The sequence below is a fragment of the Alligator sinensis genome, unplaced genomic scaffold, assembly GCF_000455745.1.
Source record: "Alligator sinensis unplaced genomic scaffold, ASM45574v1 scaffold159_2, whole genome shotgun sequence".
Classification (NCBI taxonomy): domain Eukaryota; kingdom Metazoa; phylum Chordata; order Crocodylia; family Alligatoridae; genus Alligator; species Alligator sinensis.
Genome location: NW_005841992.1, coordinates 1619200 through 1638947, shown reverse-complemented (window position 1 = coordinate 1638947; position 19748 = coordinate 1619200). Strand labels below are relative to the sequence as shown.

Here is a 19748-nt window from a genome sequence, read left to right as displayed (position 1 = left end):
ACCCTTGATGGTTCTCAACCTTGACTGGGAAATACTCTTATCTCTCTACGCGTGTTTCTGACTTGAGCTGCTATTTAGCATGCATTATATGAGTGCATCTGAATATGAGACCTGTCTAAATATTTTCCTGAATATTGCAACTCTGTTGAAGGAAGAAAAAATAGCTTCCAGTAGCAAGTATGTGATTAAAATCTGCATGAATAGTGTCTTCTTGCTTATTTATTTTCTAAATAGCTGTTCTTATGACTTAAGTGTTCTTTGTTTTAAATGTCTGCCCAAGAGGCTAGAATTGGAATAGCAGAGGTGTTGCTAGACTTGAATTGGGCTTTACTGGCATAGCCATGCAGTCCCTGGGCTGATTCAGTATGGTTCCCCTTTGGCTTTCATGAATGCTAACTTGGTTGTATGTTTCTTGTTCTTCAGTGTAGTTTTAATAATCCCTAGATAAGAATCTCCACTAGAAAGTCATAATGACCCAAAGTTTAAGATTTTCCACCCAAATTTAACACTGTTGTATGTACATGCAGTTGTCATGGGTTCCCCAGAACTTTTCCTTGGGACCGTGCCCCACCCCCCAGCCTTAGCATAGTCTCTTCGATTACCATCTGGAAGCCAGCCTAGGTAAATTGGTGAGCCCCTGGCTCCTTGGTCTCAGAGACCAGGCCTTCTGATACCAGCAGTACATGGCTATCCATGGGCCTTCCAAAGAGGTTTTTAATGGTTCAGTTCCTGGAGAAGGATTGTATCTCTCTTTAAGGGGATGGGGTGTACCCAGAGTTGCATCCCATCAGCGTGAAAACTTGTAAAGAAGATTTTTTTCCAACTATTTGAGTTGGCCTAATAAAAAATATCAGATTTACCCAAAGAACTTTGTCTGCCTCTTGTGCATAACAGCATTTATTAGTTGACTGCATTACAGCAGGCAGAGTTCTTGGATCACCAGTAAGATACTCTATAATTGGATTTAGTCAAATCCTCAGCTTTCACCAAAGAACACTTTGAGCAGCTGAGGAAAGAGGGTACAAAGATGTCTTGGCATGGTCTATGCTAGGTCAGTCTGTAGGCACAAACTAAGAAAGGCTGCTTTAATTTGTGCTGCTGCAAATGGCCCCAGAAGGTTGTTATTATGAGATCCAGGGATTGCTGAAGTGCCAGATTGCAGTAGCGTAGTCGGGGCAAAGGAATGTGCAGTAGGGAGAGAAATGGGTGCAGTAATGCTCTGTCTTCTGAAAATCCTCTTATGTTTTGGGAGATCCTCCCATGACCAAATTTACTAGCTCTAGGGTATGGAGCTGCCCAATGCAAGGGAAGATTTATCTCAGTGCATGCATTTCATCTATCATTCTACATGCATCTTTCCAGATATAGGAGGCAGGAGCAGCAGGTTTTAGGTATCCAGGATGCCGTTAACTGTAAAATGATGAGATTCTAACTCACAGTCCATTAAGGAAAATAAAGCATTTTAATTTGGACAGAAAAGCACTATTTTCTGTTAGCCTTTCAGTTGTATTGCATGGGCTTTGATTAGTCATCTGACAAATGCCCATCAAGAAGCCCTTTGTCTGTGTACACTCAATAGACTGTACACTTTTCCCTTGGTTTTAGCTTTTAAATTGTGTGACTAGAGGTCTTGTTATATTAAGTTGTTACTTGTTTTACGCATTTGTGGCTGGATTCTCTACTCTTGCATTTTGTGCACTTACCTGCATAGTGGACTTAAACTGCTGCTGGATTGGCTTTCTCAATTCCCCTTTCTTAGGTGTAGCATAAGTTTCACTCCTCAAAACCCACTTCTGAGGCAACAATCCTTTTTTTTTATAAGGGATTTCAGGAAGAAAATGGAGTGTGGTGGCCTTGGATGCCCTTTCCATTACCACCCACTACAAAAGTGGGCTGCTTGAAAGAGCATGCTTCGGAGAAGCAGCACAAGGGGCTTGGACTGACCAAGACTTGCATAGGTTACCATGAGCAAAAGGAACCAAGGGCAAGGAGCCTGAGCTTAATCTGGGAGGCAATGGTGAAGTAGTGCAACACACTGTCAGTTTGCAAAATGGGAAATGTCAGAGAAGAGGACTTCTGCAGTAGGGGAAAAGCAAATGATTTGGGGAATGGAGGGTGATGTCTTTGTTTAGGAAGTCTGTTTGGACCTTGTAAAAGGCATCTCTGCTCCAGCATTGTATGAGGGGTAGTCTTTTGGTTTGCTCTTTGCAATAGGAAAACTTTGGAGTCCTAGTGGTTTTTCTGTGTTAATAAGTAAAGACTTGGCCTGTAGAATGGAAAGAACAAAGAACAGGCCCAGATATACAGCTTCATCCAATCAAGCATCTCATTAAGTGATGCCTTAAATGCAAAGAAAAAGTAAATGCCTGTCTATCACAAAATATGACTTTCAAAGGCACTGAAGAATGTAGAGAATCTTTCCTTCAGTACTGTATTAAAAATTTGGCATATCTTTACAGAAAAAACTAAATCACAAAAATACCTTTTTTATTAAGGGTTCTCTTTCTTTAGAAAGTTTAGCTCCATAAAGACGATATCCTTTTGATGAAGGGATGAGAAATTCACCACATAAGAAATTCATCTTTTTGGTACTAATTTATCTACAACTCTGTGAGGTGAAATTAACTCAGTCTCCATTTCAAATCAGAAATTAAGCCATCTTGTCTGCTTTTGTTGCCAGCTGTTATTATTTTTCAAGTTGCTGCCATGGATCTGCAGATCCTTTGACTTCTACTGGTGGTGTATTTGAGGAAGTACAGTTTTGTCACTGGACTTCATTGGTATTTCTGGATCGAGTGGGAGATTGATGCCATAACCCTGATCTGCATAAGGATGCAAAAAAATAACTGAGAGTTAGAACTACTTTTATCTCCCCCCCACCCCTCTCAGTGTTTGCATTATAAGGATCAGTTTGTGTGCTTCACTGGCAACTAAACAGACCATTTCTCCTGTCAAAGAATAATGCGTCTCTTCCTGATTACTATCTCTGGAGTGCTTTCATTAAGCCCAGCTGAGTTAGTCCAGTTAATGTGGCAGTGCTGATAGAATGAATAATGTTGTCCGTTTTCTTTTCTAGCTGGCCTGTTGCTGTGGTACTGCTGCTTGCTCCCTCTGCTGCAAATGTTGCCCCAAGATAAAGCAGTCTACAAGCACCCGTTTCATGTATGCACTTTACTTCATACTTGTAACTCTCATCTGTTGTATCATGATGTCAAGAACTGTAGCTACTCAAATGAAAGATCATGTAAGTAAGAGTGTATGATATGCTGTTACTTGTAAAGGGGACAAAGGCTCTTTGTATGTACCTTAATATAAATAATAATATAAACATGCTGTATTTCCTCACATAATACATACAACTTTTCCCCCCAAAACACTAAGTGCTGGAAATCGGTGTTCATATTATATGCAAGGAAATAAGCTGATGCTGTTTAGCTGTTAGCAGAGCCAGAGGGCAGTGAGTTGGACACTAGCTTTGGGTACCCCTTAGGGGGGCCCATGCTGCAGGGCTGCTACGGGAAGTCTGTCCCCAGCTGGAGTTACAGCCAGTCCACAGCAGCCTGTGCCAGAGAGCAAGGAGGCCTGGCAGAAGCAGGGAAGAATCTAACCCCACCCCTCTCTCTGCCCACTGCAGAGGTCACATATTTCCCCCTCCCTAAGACTTGAAAAGCATTTTTATGGGAGCATTTTTGGTAGTTTTGTTTAAAGTTCTTAGTACAGAACTAGGAACCAGGATTAGCAATTCTGGACTTATTTTAATTCAGGAATTTAAACTTTTACACGTTTGATGTTAGTAGGAGGAAACTTTGGCCATTTAACATTTCTGCATCTCAAGTTTCTACCTATAAAATAGAGAAGAATGTTAGCTACCTAGCTAACCTGGGGTCCATGTTCGGAGTGGGGGTGGGGCTTGTACAGTATAACTTGTTCTTTGTAAGGTGTTGTGTATTCTGTAATTTGTTATATTCAGCCACTTAATGGTATTTTTAAGGGAAAATCATTTCTTCATTCTGCCTTCCCAAAACAAAGTGCATGTTTGTTTGGTTTTTTGGGGGAGGGGGTATTTGTCTGTGAAGAAATGCAGTACTGAACTAGAGAATAGGACTGGAGGAGCTTGGGCTCTCTATCGGATGTTAGTCCACTATACAACGTGACACCGTGCACTGTCACTGTTCTAGTTTGAGAATGAACAAATAGTCCTTTAGCCTCTACAGAGACAAATGTCAATGTCCTGTCTCTGACCTTCAGTTGTTCATGGTTGCAATGTATTTTATAATGGGAAAGAATAAGAATGATGAATGGACTTCCTTTCTTTTGTTGTGTAGAAATCATTTCAATAAACAATCTTTTGCTTTTCTATAAAGTCAGCTTTATTTGCATCATGTGATCTGATAGAGCAACAAACTGCTCTAGTCATCTAGCACTTAGCAAATGTTCTGTTCTCAATGAGAAGGCTTGCTAGGAAAGATTGCCTCATTTTGGTTTTTAAATCAATGCTTTGCCCTTTTGCTGTTTTTTCAGACTGAAAATTAAAAGGATCCTTTAAGAGCAAACAAAGTGGACTCTGATCTTAGATGAGAAGTTCTCTCTGTCCCCTCAAACATTCTTTTTATAGGTTACTTGTAGGTTTTGTGTGAAGATGCATTATACTGTTATGATTGGTTTAATAGTAAGGAAAAGGGAAAGTTGATTCTTTGAAGGCACACAACTTAACAGTTTTATCAAACTACAGTCTAATCAGCATGGTTTTATACCCTCTCCCGATAGGGTACTAAAATGCAAAATGATGGGATTCCTTTGATAAGAAGGCATTCCTAGTCAAGTGTGTGAATCATGATGTTCCCATGGCTGCTAACCACAGTAGACATCGTTAAGATCAAACTACCTTTAATTAAAGCCTCAAGAGCAAGGAGACTCTGGTTTAAAATAGTTCTGCAAGCTGCTGTCACAGCTCTGGTAAACCCCTGCTTGGAAATTCACCACGCTGATGTGTTGGGCTTGTACAATCAACCCATGTAGTTTTATAAACTTTGCACTGCTTTTGATTTTGGGTCTCTTAAGTGGTGACTGTATGCTAATCCTCTGTCCTCACCACCACCTGAGAGCTGACATCCTGCTGGCTCCCCCTAAACTCTTCTGTAGCTCTTGTGTATCCTTTGCAAGAGCTCCAACCTCACTGGCATTCTTTTATATGCCACCCTTCTGGAAAAAGAGCTTACAATAAAGGATAAAATAACTTTATAGGGATGGAATCAAATATAAGAAAATATAACAAAGCATCCCCCACCCAGCATCCCCAAATTCAAAAGCAATCTATTCCACCCACTTCCGATCCAATGCCTCTTCCCTAGGAGAGTGTCCCCTCCTTCCCTCGCCCCCTTGCCCTCCCCAACCTTGTTTCCCAACTCCTTTGTATTACCCTCCATAAAAGAAAACAAAAACATAGCTTCACCCACACCTTCCCGTACTTTCCCATGCCTCCTCCCATGAATCACAACCAGGGGAGTCTCCGTACCCCCAGTTCCCTTAATATTCCTTCCAAGCCTGCACCTCCATCTTTCACAGGGGGGCTGTGGCTGGCCACACAACCCACTCATCCTCCCCTTCAGCCCCCAGTACCCAAATGAAACACATTATTCTATTTAAACTATTGTAACAAGAAAGGCAATTAACCTCCCCTGTCCTTGCCTCCTCTTTATAAACATGCAATACCTGAAAATCCAAATGCATGGATTTTGCAAGAGTTGCAAAGCTAGTCACTTTAAATAATGTGAGAGGTACAATAAAAGTAGAGTAGTGAAATATATGTACACTTCTACCACAGTAACCCAGTTCCTGAACAGCACTCTAGTAGTGAGCAGCATCTCCTTGGGGTTCCAGGTCCCTTCTCTGGGCCTTCACTGTTCCTTGTTAGGCTTTTCTGAATCAAGTAACACATGATGGGAATCTGCCTGTTTTTTTTTTTTTTTCCCCTCCTCCCCAATCAAATTAGCATCAAGTTTGCCTTGCTGACTGAGTAAGGTGGTTGCAGAAGTCCAAAAAGGGGCCCTTTATCAGTGTTGCAGCAAACTTTTCTCACAGCTGCCTTCCCAAGAAGTGCACATCTGGGTGAAGATGCTTGCCAGGTGAACCAGCTGTTCAAGGTGGTAGGCTGATTTTTTTGCATCTGCTTTGATTGCTTAGACTTTGTATTAGGTGTGGGAGCCATAATGTTTGTCCCTGATTCAATGACTTTCAAGTCAGTCTAATTTATCAGGGCATGTGCACCATCTTCATACTGAAATTACTTGGCAGGAATTAGACTTGCACTTGCTGGAATCTAAGAAATCAAAATGTGCTAAAGACAATATACGAATTCATAAAAAAGATAAAAAACAGAAAAATATATTTTATGTTAGTATGATTTTAATACAGCCTGTGTTGCTGACAGCAAGTATTCTAATCTAAACAGGAAAATGCTTCAGGGTCTCTAAGCAGCCCTCAACAGTATGTCTATCAGTAGTGCCAAATTTCTTCTCCACATCTTTGCCTTGAAATCTCAGCACTGGCACACAGCAGTGGGAAGAAGTGGCACAAAGGAGTGGCTGTTAGTATGAAGAGGAGAGATAATTGCTCTCTTAATTTAGGGCATTTGATGGCTTTGAATGAGAAATGAAGCATCTGGATGATGCTTGCTCTAATTTAACTCCTCTCTAATTTAGTATCTATCTTCTGAGCTGTTTAAAGATCAAAGGCTTCAGCAGTTAATTCAGCCCAGTCTAAATAGAGTGTACCTTCAAATCTGTCCAGATTGGGAAGTTGCAATGTGTTAATTATGAGCTTATTTTAGTGTGTATGTGTATGTACAAATAGATGTATGTATATATTTTCAGAGGCTCTGAGGTTGCTTCCACTGCTGTCAATGGGATCTTCAGGTGCTCAGCAACCTATGAAATTGGGCTGTAAGCAGCCTAGTTAATCAGTGTTTGTGTAGCCCAACCATCTGGTAAAAATAGCAGCTTTTCTCATGTATGGTCAGACATGGTCTAATGTCTTATTAAGTTACCTGCATGGCATATGACTCACTGCCTACCCTGTCTGTGTAGAGTTCAGATACTTATAAGACCATTTTGAACATCCTTTTTCACATAAGAAGAATCTTATTCTTCCATGAAAACTAGCTCATATTTAAAGTGGTTTGGATTTTTTCTTTTGGGAGATTTTTTTTTTCATGGCCATCTGAATTCTTTGCCAGCCTGGCTTCTATCCTGGCCGTAAGTTTGCCAAGTCTGAAGCTGTAGTAAATGATTTGCCTTAGGAACAGAATCTCTCTAACTTGGTATCTAAAAAAATGTCAGGGCGGGGGCAGCAGCAAATGTGGTCTATCTAGTAAAACAAATGTTTGTGCTTGCTTATTTGATTGTTTTGTTTCACAGTAGCATATAGAAGCATTAATCTAGGGTCAGGGCCCGTTGTTCAAGGCACCGTGTGGACTTGCAGTAAAAACATGCCCCAGTATGCTCACAATCTAGGTCATGACGAGACTCAGCAGGTGGATGAAACATTCCAGTGGAGCAGAATGAGGATACGTGGCAGTAAAAGTGATCAAGTAGAGGTCTCAGTTCACTATCTTTATCTGACAACATTTTATAAATACTGTCTCAGGAGAGTTTTAGAAGCATTTGAAGATAAGAGTGGATTTTTGAATTTCTGAGAGTTTTTCTAAGCATAGAGGGCAGCATGGGAGAAAGATCAGGATTGTTTGAGCAAGAAGTAAAAGGAAAAGTCTGGTCATGCTGGAGCCAAGGCATGGGGTTGAAATTATGCCTTGGAGAGGGAAGGACTAACTCATGGGTGAAGTTAAAAGATCTGAAACATTTCACTTTTGAACTAATGGAGGAGAAAGAGGCAATGGAGGGGACTGATGCAGCAGATGTTTTCTTTCTTTCTTTCTTTTGTTTTGTTTTGTTTTGTTTTTTAAAGATAGATTATTCCAGCCCTATGCTCTTAGACTTTGGGGAGCAAGGTTGCAGACTAAGACCAAAAAACAGGGGTATATGAGTCAGGATATCAAAGGGTTGAATGAGAGGTTTAGTAATATGGTTCCCACTTGGACACCCTGCATGCTTTTCTTCCCATGTTTTCTTCTTTTTGCTTTGCAGTCTTCTGCCCATCGCATTCACTGGCACTGCTCCCTCAGGCTGCTTCCTAATGTTTCTGACGTCTCAGTCTCCTGTTTTGTTTCAGCACACTCACCATTCCTACTGCCCTGCGGTGCCATTTCTGGGATCTCTGCCTTCTTCTGTTCCCTGCCTGACCTTTACATACAGGCTAAGGGCTTTTCTACTGGGGGGGGGGAGAAGGGGGCAGGGCCGGACACAGGCATGGGTGAATTGGGTGGCTACCCGGGGCCCGGACAGAAAAAGGGCCCGAAAATGGTATTTTTTTTCCATTGTCCAATTACTATCATTATCTTTGGCAAATGGGGTTCTGATACTAAAAGTTTGCCTGGAGCTGCCAGGAGTCTAGGTATGGTGCTGGAAGAGGGAGCTTACCAGCATAGCTATGCCAGTATCATTGTACCCACACACAGATCTGGTGGTGAAATTCCCCACAGGAACAGTCAAAATCCATTACAGGGTTTTTCACCTATTGTCTTCAATGACAACAATCTAAATAGGTAAGTAAGTACTTTGGAACATTATAGTTTCATAGTTGGTAGGTTTGGAAGGGACCTGAGCAGATCATCAAGTCCAACCCCCTGCCACGGGCAGGAAAGAGCGCTGGGGTCAAACAACCCTGACAAGGTGATTATCCATCCTCCTTTTGAGGACCCCCAAGGTAGGAGCGAGTACCACTTCCCTTGGAAGTTCGTTGCAGATCCTAGCCGCCCTGACTGTGAAGGCACTAGACATCAGGAGTGCCTCCTGATGTCTAGCCTGAACCTACTCTCAGTCAACTTGTGGCCGTTATTCCTAGTCATTCCTGGTAGTGCTCGAGGTAACAGGGACTCTTCCGTTCCCCGCTGGTCTCCCCTGGTAAGTTTGTAGACGGCCACCAGATCTCCTCTCAGCCTTCTTGTGGAGGCTGAACAGGTTCAGGTCCCTTAGCCTCTCCTCATAGGGCCTGCCCTGCTGCCCCCTAACCATGCGAGTGGCCCTCCTTTGGACCCTCTCGATGCTGTCCACTTCCCTCCTGAAGTGCGGCGCCCAGAACTGGATGCAGTACTCCAACTGTGGCCTGACCAGCGTCGCATAGAGGGGAAGGATCACCTCCTTGGATCTGCTCGTGATGCATCTGTGGATGCATGACAAGGTGCGGTTAGCCTTACTGACCACGTTCTCACATTGGTGGCCCATGTTCATCTTGGAATCGATAATCACTCCAAGATCCCTTTCTGCCTCTGTGCTGATGAGAAGGGAGTTCCCCAGCCTGTAGGTATGCTGCTGGTTCTTTCTCCCTAGGTGCGGTACCCTGCACTTGTCAGTATTGAGTCCCATCCTATTTCCATCCGTCCGCCCCTGTAAATTGTCCACATTTAGTTGTAGCCTGTCCCTCCCTTGTAGTGTGCCCACCTCTCCGCACATCTTAGTGTCATCCACGAATTTGAACAAGGTGCTTTTCACCCCCTTGTCCAAGTCACTGATGAAGATGTTAAACAGTGCCGGGCACAAGGACAGAGCCCACTGCCCACATCCCTCCAGGTCGAATAAGACCCGTCTACCACCACTCTCTGGGTGTGGCCCTCCACCCAATTTGCAACCCATCTGACTGTAGGCATCGACGCCGCAGTTGGCTAATTTTTTAATGAGAATGGGTTGAGAGATAGTGTCGAAGGCACTAAACTTCAAATAAACAGGTAGTCAGACAGCTGACAGAATTAAGTAGTATGTACAGAGTGTAGCACAGTAGGGTCCCAACCTCTTGTGCCTTGCACTCTCCCCAAGTGCCACTCCAATCCCCTTCCTCTGCCCTATCTGCTGCTGTGCTGCCCATCCCTTCCCTGATCTGCTGCATGCCACACACAGGTGAGTGCCACAGGTTGGCCACCCTTGGTGTGGCAAATCCATGTTAGTAAGCAAACACCAGGCAGTTAGGCAATTAAAATAGCAAAACCAATTGTGGGCCAGGTACTGGAGGAATGGGAAGTAGGGAAGTGGAAGGGATTTGAAAACCAGGTACTACAATGACACTGGCAGAAAGCCACAGGTATCTGACCTTGTTTGTCCTTGGGCCTGCTGCTGAGAGGGACAGGAAATAGTTACTGCTGTATCCTGGCCCTGTGGCCGGTACTCCAGCAAGAGGGCTGGGGGCTCAGTGACACATTCTCTCCCCTAGGTCTCCTGCTTGCTGCTTTGTTGCCTGTTCTAGTTCAGGAAAACTTTTGGCAGAGTTAACCATTTTGTGCAGCGTTCAGGTCCTGCACAGAGTTAATTCCTGTGAGCAGTGTAGAGTTGTGGAGAAATGTAAGTGCTGAAGCAGTGCATTACAAATCATTCCTCACTCTGCCAGATGAGAACTGAATTCAGAGAGAAGGTCAGAAGGGGACCATTGTGATCATGTAGCCCTGTGTAACAAAGGCTGTGGGACTTGCCTGAATTAAACTTCTGTTTAAACTGATTATATCTTTTACAAAAACATTCGGTCTTGACTTTAAGTATTAGGGGGATAACCAAAAGTTATCCCAATAGTTAATTATTCTTCCTTTTTACAGTGTTTTGTTGGAATTGTCTAGGTTCCACATACAACCAGTGAATCTTGTTATAACTTTGTTAGACTGAACAGCCCTCCTCAAATATACCTTTTCCAGGAAGATACTTAAAGCTATGGCTACCTCTTTATTCCCACTCAGTATTCTGCTGTTTATTCATTCAAGGATCATATTAGCCATTTGTCAGTGGCATCTCACTGGGAGCTCATGTTTAGTGGAGTACCGTAATGTCTCTAGTGGGTTATGGAATAGAGAAAATCCCACACAATTTACTGATTCGTTTTGATGCACTGGCTGGGGGAGTAGTTAGCCGATTGCACGATTTCACAATGATTACACACTTAATTTATACAACACAATTTTATTTTAAAACTCTTTGCTACGTATATAACACTGCTTAGCTTTAAGAAACACCACAAACATTAAGAACACAATAATTACATATATCAGAAACAATGCTCCGAATGCACTTCCTTCCCAAACAATGCTATAAGAATTAGTGTTACAAAAACAACTACAATTACAACTAAAAGTTAAATTTGAATCAATACTATTATTTTTCATAATATACTTACAATCCTAGAATTCCGAGAAGCCAAATACCAAAATATGGTTTCATTCCTCAGTAGTACAATTTAATGGGTTGGCCTCAGTAGTACAGTTCAATGGGCTGGCCTCAGCAATACGATTCAATGAGCTGGGCTCAGCAGTGATAGGACTAAGTCCCCTTCCTTCAGTCCCTTTCAGGTGCTCCGCGGCTTCAGCGTGAACTAAGAGATTCGTGTTCACGGAGAGGTTGGGTTAGGTGATCAATCTAATCCGAACTATACTTGCGATTCTTCCTTCGTTGTTCTGCAAGTGAAGTCACCTCCAAATTGGGACAGTAAGTTACAGGTTTTTATTGAGTGAGCTGCCGTCAGTGGGGCTCCTCCTACTCAACTTATCATAACTCCCAAATTTGGGCTCAGATCTTACTCAACAGAAATTACCTTTGTTGAGCATTTTAAATTACTCTTGGGGAGACTTCTTCCATATCACTGTAAATACCCTTTTCTTTGCAATTTGGTTAAAAGACCTTAGGCTTTGATGTCTCGGAATTCAGGATATTTGCTTTCTTTGTAAAAGACTTCTAAAGATACAATTTAAATTAAGGCTTTAAGTGAAGTTAGGACATTTTGCACGTAGCCCCAAAACAATGAGCTAGATAAGGAGATAAATCCTATCTTCTTCCTGAAACTGGCTAATGGGCAACCTTTACACGCATTCAAACTATTTCATTCAATATGACACGTAACTCCCAGAGCTTTTTTCCCCCCTCCCCCTCTACTGTCTTCCTAAAATATGTATTCTATCCTGTAGGGCTGACATGCATTCTTTATTCCTACATGTGACTTTGGACGTAACCAAACAACTTAAATGAATCCAAGTGACTTTATCAGCGACTTGTCCTTATAATCATTTCTCTTTCAGCAGTCCATGTCAACTGTAGACCTTTTGTAATTTTTCTTCCAGACCATTTTATAAAAATTCTACGCAGCATAAGGCTAAAAACTGATGCCTATTAGCCCTCACTAGAAACATCCAATTAATGATGATTCTGTTTTTACTATGACAAAGATCATCATACAACCCATTAAAGCACATATTTCATTTCTTAAAATGATGAGCAGTACTAAGTCAGATCTCTTACAGACCTCTGCTTCATCAATTCTGTTATACCTTTTATCAAACAAACTTATAACATCATTAAAAACCATTTTGCTTTGACACTGATCTGTTTTACATAAACAATGTTCACTGATGTTTAACTATACCTTTTTCCTTTTAATTCTTTGTCCAATCCCAGGTAAAGCGGTGGAACTGCTGATATTGGTATTGGAATGACAGGCCTTTACAATCTTCGGTCATTCAATTTACCCTTTAGGAATGCTTGCACAACAGTAGTTCACTTCTAGTCTCCGAAATGTCCCCAGCATTTTAAGACTCGGAGAAGACGGGTGTCACTAATAGGCCAATTACCCTAGCTGAGAATCCTTCTTTGGTTTGTTTATTTGTTTCTAGTACACTAAAACCCCCTCCTTTTTCTTGTCTTAACTCCGTATTGTCATAATTGACCAAAGAATTCATGTTCTATTGCATGTTCTTTTTGGCCTTCAGCTTCTGTTGATCAATCTTATAATTTGATTAACTGGCACCAGTGGGAAGGTTTATAGGAGTGACTCTCCAGAGCAAGCACTCGGGGGCCCCATAGTAGTAAGCTTTTGCCTTGCATATTTTATATATTAGATTTACATTGACTAAAGTCATTCTGGCTCAGATGGCCATCTAGCCATAGTGTGACAGTTGTGACAGGCACAACTCTCGAGAATCAAACCATGCAGTCTTTTTCCCTTTCCAACTTTGCATATCTGGTTTTCCGTTACAATAAGCCAAAACCTTCGAGCTGTGCTGTTTTTCTGTATGGTGCATCTTCTATAACCGTTGTATGTTTCGCAAGGTCATGTCTTGTACTTTAAACTAGCCTAGGCTGGACACGCGTTGAAATTTTGTTGCTTGAATTTGTGACGCATGTGGGGTTTGTTCCTGGCAAATGTCTTCACTTTCATAATGTTTATATTGTTCGGGTAAGAAAGATGAGCTAATGATTTCTCCCAATGCACTGGTGGCTCTGAGGATAGAGGGATCTTTTTTCTTTGCAACTGATGATGTTTTCCTAATGAAATGTTTCTATTTGGGGTCTGCACTGACAGTAAGGGGGTGGCATACAGGCTACATAGAGAGATGGTACATGGTGGATTCAAGTTCACTGAAATCTGCTTTTCAAGACACTCGCTGAGTATTCATCTGCACACCAGTGTGGTGAGACTGAAGCCAATCTGTGTGGCTGTTTGCTTTTCTCTTAGAGTTAGGGCAAGGCCTCAAAGGCAAATATTTAATAAGTTGCGGGAAAAGGATGGAATTTTCCTACCTTTCTAGTAACTTATTTTTATGTGGCATTAAGGTGCCAATTTCACCAACAGAGGAAAGGGTGCATTTGAGGGGAGTTTAATAGACTATTCCAGGCTGATGTATCCTACATTTTCACCTAATATGTCCCGTGTAACCAAGACTGTTTCAGAGATATTAAAACCTAGCTTTTCTGTGTTAAATGCAGGTAGTTTGCCATGTTTAAGTCCAACACATGAACTATATTAATGTAGCTTGCTTAATTATGGAAAGACCTGTGTTATGTCAAATTGTTACTTTTTTCAGATTCCTTTTTATGAGGAGATGTGCAAACACCTCCAGGCAGGTGAAACATGCGAGAAGCTGGTGGGGTACTCGGCAGTGTACAAAGTCTGTTTTGGAATGGCGTGCTTCTTCTTTATTTTCTTTTTATTCACCATCAGAATCAACAGTAGCAAAAGCTGCCGAGCATATATTCACAATGGGTAAGATTAGTTTGTCTGCTTATTTTTTCCCCCTTCTCTCCTAAAATCCTACTACCTTTCTTTTCTGTTTTTTGTAATGGTTTACATCCAACAGGTGTGTATTATTGTGTACATAGGAGTTTTATGAGTGTTCAGCCTGGTAGAGGCTGATTTGATTCCACATAGCACAGAGGATTCTCTAAAAGTACAGCTGTTATCTGGAATAGACAGACAGTACTTAGTTGCTTTGAAAACTTGTATTTTTTCTGATACTTTGATTCTTCTTCATTCTTTATTTATTTTATTTTAATTTTTTTTCAGGTTCTGGTTCATTAAGCTTCTAGTTCTGGTAGCCATGTGCTCAGGAGCTTTCTTCATTCCTGATCAGAAAACGTTTCTTGATGGTACGATCATCTCCTTTGTTACAGTTTACTTTTTCTGAGCCACTGTGTGGATGCTTATATGTAAGCGTTATGGCATGGATAATTGGAGTCAGCTGCATTCCCTTTTTAGAGTGAAGTAATGGCAGTGCCAATAGCTGAATGAATGGATGGGGCTGGCTTTTAGTTATATAAGATTTTAATTTTTACCCCCGTGTGTGTGTGTGTGTGTGTGTGTGTGTGTGGTAAAAGACATTTTTAACATGAGGTCTTATGCCCAAGCACAGAAGGATTACATGAGCAAGACACCAAAACTCTGCTGTTTTGTAAGCTTTCTTTTTATACAAAAGCAGGAGGAAAAGTCATTTAAGAGCATACAGCAGCTTTTTGGTTTGTCCAACTTATATAATTAGTTCTGTCATAATCATAAGATAGCTGATAACACTGCTTGCTGCAAAGAGATCTTGTTTTATTCCCAGTATGGTGCAGCAAGTCATGTAGTGTGAAACAAAGCATTCCTAAATCAGCAGAGATTAGGATGTGAAGGATCTTGCAATCTGTTTGTTGACCTACAGGAGGGGTACCACAAATGACAAAGGGCAGTCTCTGTGTGGCACAGGATGGATCATGGAGGATACAGGCAGCGCAGTGGCAGATCAGGCAGGGAACAGAAAGCAAAGCAGCTGGTCGGTTGTGGGAAGGGGATTGGAGTATCTTTCAGAGGGTACAGGACTGATGTGTGGCATACCTGCCCAGACAATTGGCCCCACTTCTCTGTGTGCTTGGACTTGCTGCTGAGGGCTCAAGAAGAGTGCAAATAGTGCCAAATTACAATAATGTCTCTTGTGCTGGTTTTTGTGTCCTTGTATGTAAGGACTGGTACTTAGGAGGCAATTCAGTACTCACTCAAATCTAATTAATCTAATCACCTCTCCTGTCACTTTTCTCCTTCCTTCCCACCCCCAACTTCTCAACTCTGTTTCTGTCTGTCCATTGAATAACCAAAAAACAAAACTTAATTGTCCCTGGTTTTGTGCATTGTTAGATTTGTGTCTGCACCTCTGAGCAGATCAGGAACCTTCTCCCCCACCCAAAAATCTTGGATCATCTGCTAAACTGCTTAATTTAGCTTGTTTTTTTAATTTACATTTGTTCTAAGGCAGATTGTTTGATGCTTCTAATCCCTGAATCATCCATTCACAAGGCTGAACCTGGTTGCATATTCCTAGTTCCTTATTGTTTGACTGCGTGGAAGACGTAACGCTGGACTACAAAGTATTTGTAGACAGGTGTGATTCCATGGTGTTGTAATTGCAGTGACCCTTTCTAGCACTCTAAGGGTGCTTATACACGTGTCGGGGGTTTAGTTCTCCCTAAATTGAAATGGTGGGTTTTTAATTGTGTCAATTTAAAAACCCACCATTTCAATTTAGGGACTTCCATCACTGTGATGGAACAGTGATAGCCCCTGTCAGCTCATGCCCCCCACCACAGGCATCTCCGCCAAAGGAAAGAAAACAACAAAAAACAGAGGGGCCTGATCCTTCCCCCCTCCCCTGTAGCTGGGGGGCAGGCTGCTGGAGATCTGCAGTGGGCCCCAGTGCTTCCCTTCGAAGCTGCGGCACCCCTGGGCAGCACCCACCCACTAGCAGCCCATCTGGGTAGTCCCAGGGGGTGCCGCCACCATGGAGGGAAGCACTGGCCCCCTCCTTCCCCACCGCAGCTCAGAAGCTGCTTGGCCCGCTGGCAGCTCACTCCCTGGCTGCGGGAGACGTGCGCAGGGGCCCCGCGGTGGGGGGAGGAATGGGCCCCTCGCTACTTTTTTTTTTTTCTTGATGGAGCCTGCCTGTGCGAGCTGCCGCTGGGTTACACAGCCCCTGAGTTGTGGTGGGCGGCCCAATGCTTCCCTCCTCAGTGGGGCGGCCCAGGCAGGGTACTAGCTGTGAGGGTGTTGCCCCAGCTTGCAGGCACACCCATCCTGATCCAAGAGTGCACAGGGCTTTAGAAGATGGGGCATGCTCAGGAAACCTTGGGCTTGGCATGCCCTGTGTACCATCCCCAACGTTTTCCTGCTGCCTGGGACCACCTGGGAGCAGGCTGGCTTGCCCCTGGGGCAGTGTGGGAAAGACTGCAGGAGGGTGGCTGGGTGTGCTGGCAGCTGGAGAAGGCGGCAGGGATGGTGCATGGGGTGCTGGAAACCTGCCAAGCCTGATCTTCTCTGAGCACACCTGGGCTTCCAGCACCCTGTGCACTGTCCCTGCACCATCTCCAGATGTATCACTGTAAATTGTTATGTAGGAAACTAAAATACATGGGATGTGTTTTACTTGCAATGTACAAAAGGCAGTTCAATCAAAATACGCTGCTGCACATGTACACTGTGAGGCAATTAAAGCACTAAAAGGGGCAATTTTGTCATGTGCACAAGGGCCCTAAATAATCTGAAAACCACATTTTAATATGGGAACTACTTTTCTCCAGTTATACAAGTGTTGCAAAAACTGCAACTTTACCATTAATAAATCATGCTCAACAGGAAAAGGAACTTCTCCAGCATAGGTCTTGGTTTCTGCACAAAACAGTTTTCCACACGCACTCTTTCTCTCTCTCTCAATTAATTTTGGGGATATGTGTAAACACTGGCACATGCTAGCTCTTTTGATTGAGGTCTCCCCCTGCCCCATCTCCCCAGGAAGTTCCTGTCACACCTCCCCATCTGTCTTCCTAGTTAAAAATACATATTGCTACTGCTTCCTGCCTGGTCAGTCTGTTGATGTGGGCACTTCTTGCTTGGCCTTTGTCATAGATTTGCATGCATGCATACTAGCCCAAAATCTAGCCTTTTCTGTACCAGCAATAAAATATAATGTCCTCTATATAAACATCAGCAATTGCTTCATTTTTATAAGTAAAAATTGGTTGTCATAATAAAATACAACATTTGGGCACAGCTAAAACTTGCTAACACTCTTGTTGGTTATAAGTTTTTAGTGAGGTTAATTGACCAGCAATTCATGGATGGTCTAAGGATCAAACTTCTCAGCAAAAAAAGATCGGACAACATACCTGTATTAGTATACTTGATGTAGGCCTAATGCCTGCTCTGACACATGCTTTAGATTAATTGAACCTGCTAGAGCGTGCTAATTAGCATGCTCCAGCAGCTGCAGCATTATGTATATTCAGCATCCCCGCATTTAAAAATGGCAGTAGGGGCACTTGAACAAGCTTTAGTTAAAGTGTCCCTGCTGCCATTTTGAAGCTAAGGATGCTGAATGCATGAGATGCTGTGGGTGCTTTAATTAGAGTGGCTCCCGAGAGCTGCTTTAATTAAAGTGTGCCCCTCCCTTACCCCAGAGTGTGTGTAAAGATGCCCATCTTGCCTGACTGCTCAAACTTCTTCTGAAGCCTTTGAGGTTTGCACAGAAATCAAGAGTCTGGGCTGGTTGTGGGCTGTTGCTTCTTTTACAAGGTATTCTAGCTAATATCAAGGTACGGCTGTTGTGGTGAGCAGTGACTATCTTGATCACATATGTGACAGATCAGTTTTGCTTAAACCAGTCATAAAATGACTGTAAAGATTTTGGTTGTCTTTGGGAGTGTCTTGGACCAGTGTAGTATTACGAGTGTACATAAATGAGTTTTATTTTTATATAGTTAGTATTTGGAATTGAAATATAAAGAGCTATTTTCAGCCTTGAGCTCCCTGAAAATTTAAGGTTTAGGACATCAATAAATTGACTCCAGGGTTTTTTGCACCACATACAAGGATTTCAGTAGTTTCTCACTAAATATAGTAACCATCTCCCCACAAAAATTCTTTGGGTCAGTAGCTTTGGGTGTTCTAAAAGCTTGTTTAGAAAGTGTGGTGAGCTGCACCAACCTCATGCCTCAGTCAGCTCTGTTATATTTAAAGCCAGACTGTTATTCTGGGGTTTTTTTTGCATTTTCTGTATAGACTCTACAGGGTTATTAAAGATATTTGGGCAGTCTAGTGGCTTCACTTCATAGATTGTTCTGTCAAAGCACTCAAGCATGATGTGGGAACTGACATTTGTCTGCCTTTCGACCTTCTGCTTTGCAGCATGGCGCTATGTAGGAGCAGCAGGAGGATTCCTTTTTATAGTCATTCAGCTTATCCTGCTTGTGGAGTTTGCACACAAATGGAATAAAAACTGGTATGTGTCTGGCAAGCAATAACTTGTGTAGTATTGAAATGGAGTTATTTTAAAGGTAAACTTTGATTCAGCTTAAGTCAGTATTAAAACATGCATTGTATGCCTCCTGTTATAAAAATAAAGCCTACTTGTGTGATAGCCTCCTATGGAGGAGGGTTTCTCACCGTTCCCCCGTTCTCCTCCTCCCCCAGCCTGGATGCCATTTTTCTTCTTTTTATTTGTTGCTACCCCTTTTATGCTTTATACTTAACTGGAATGATTCTGTTGCCAATAGATAGTAACAGGCTAAGCTACAGAGGTCCCATTGTTTCAAGCTTCATCAGTCTTGTGTCTAAACGCATTTGATTTGAAACAGAATGGTGCCAGAGAAAAGAACTGACTTGGATTCACAGTGTAGGCACAAGCCTTGTGTGCCGTGGTGTACAGCAGGTTTTACCAGTTTACTAAGCTTATGCTAAAACTCATCAGACCAACTTTTGTGAAAGGACATGAGCTGATGCTTCCTTTTCAGACATTTTCTACCATCTGAAACCCTGAAAGCTTCCTTTATTTTTAATGCACTGGTACAGACACTCTATCTAAGTTTGACTTCCAGCCAGACAGCTCTGGTGTCCCTTTCCTCCTTACCCTGTTAATATCTGAGAACATCTGAACACCACCTACACAAATACAAAATCTCCTTCTTTTAATCTCCTTTGCATCCATTCCTCTGCAGCCTTCATTGCCTGCTTCTCTTGCCCGATTTATCACATTAGCTTCTGGGAATACCTTTTAAACCTGCTGGTCTCCCTTTCTTTCCTTGGCATGTGTTTTCAAGGGGGAGAGGGTAAAACCTCAAATCTTGTAAGAGCATAACTATCACTGCCACTAATGGCCTGTGCTGCTTATCTGACTAAGAACAGATCTCCAGCTGGGACATTTAGCTGAGGCACTATCCTCATTATAGATTTTATAGAAACCATTGACAGAAGTGTTACACCACATTACTACAGATGGCACCCAGCACAATTAAGTTATCTGCCCCCTCTCTCCACCTCCTCTCCCCACAAATAGATCTCTGTGTGGGGAGGACATTTAGGCTCAGGAAAAC

At 42.5% G+C, this 19748-nt stretch overlaps 1 protein-coding gene across 3 annotated transcripts in view; it reads left to right on the top strand.

Moving 5' to 3' along the window:
* The window catches only part of SERINC5 (serine incorporator 5), a 55956-nt gene that overhangs the window by 12160 nt on the left and 24048 nt on the right, over window positions 1–19748 (top strand). For 2 of the 3 annotated variants that reach the window (XM_025201383.1, XM_025201382.1), the window contains exons 2-5: window positions 3077–3244; window positions 13943–14121; window positions 14422–14504; window positions 18565–18658. In XM_025201383.1, coding sequence (XP_025057168.1) covers window positions 3161–3244; window positions 13943–14121; window positions 14422–14504; window positions 18565–18658 — 440 coding nt within the window. In that variant the 5' untranslated portion in view covers window positions 3077–3160. Of the gene's footprint in view, window positions 1–3076; window positions 3245–13942; window positions 14122–14421; window positions 14505–18564; window positions 18659–19748 lie in introns of those variants that run through there. The other variant, XM_025201384.1, reaches the window with a different exon arrangement.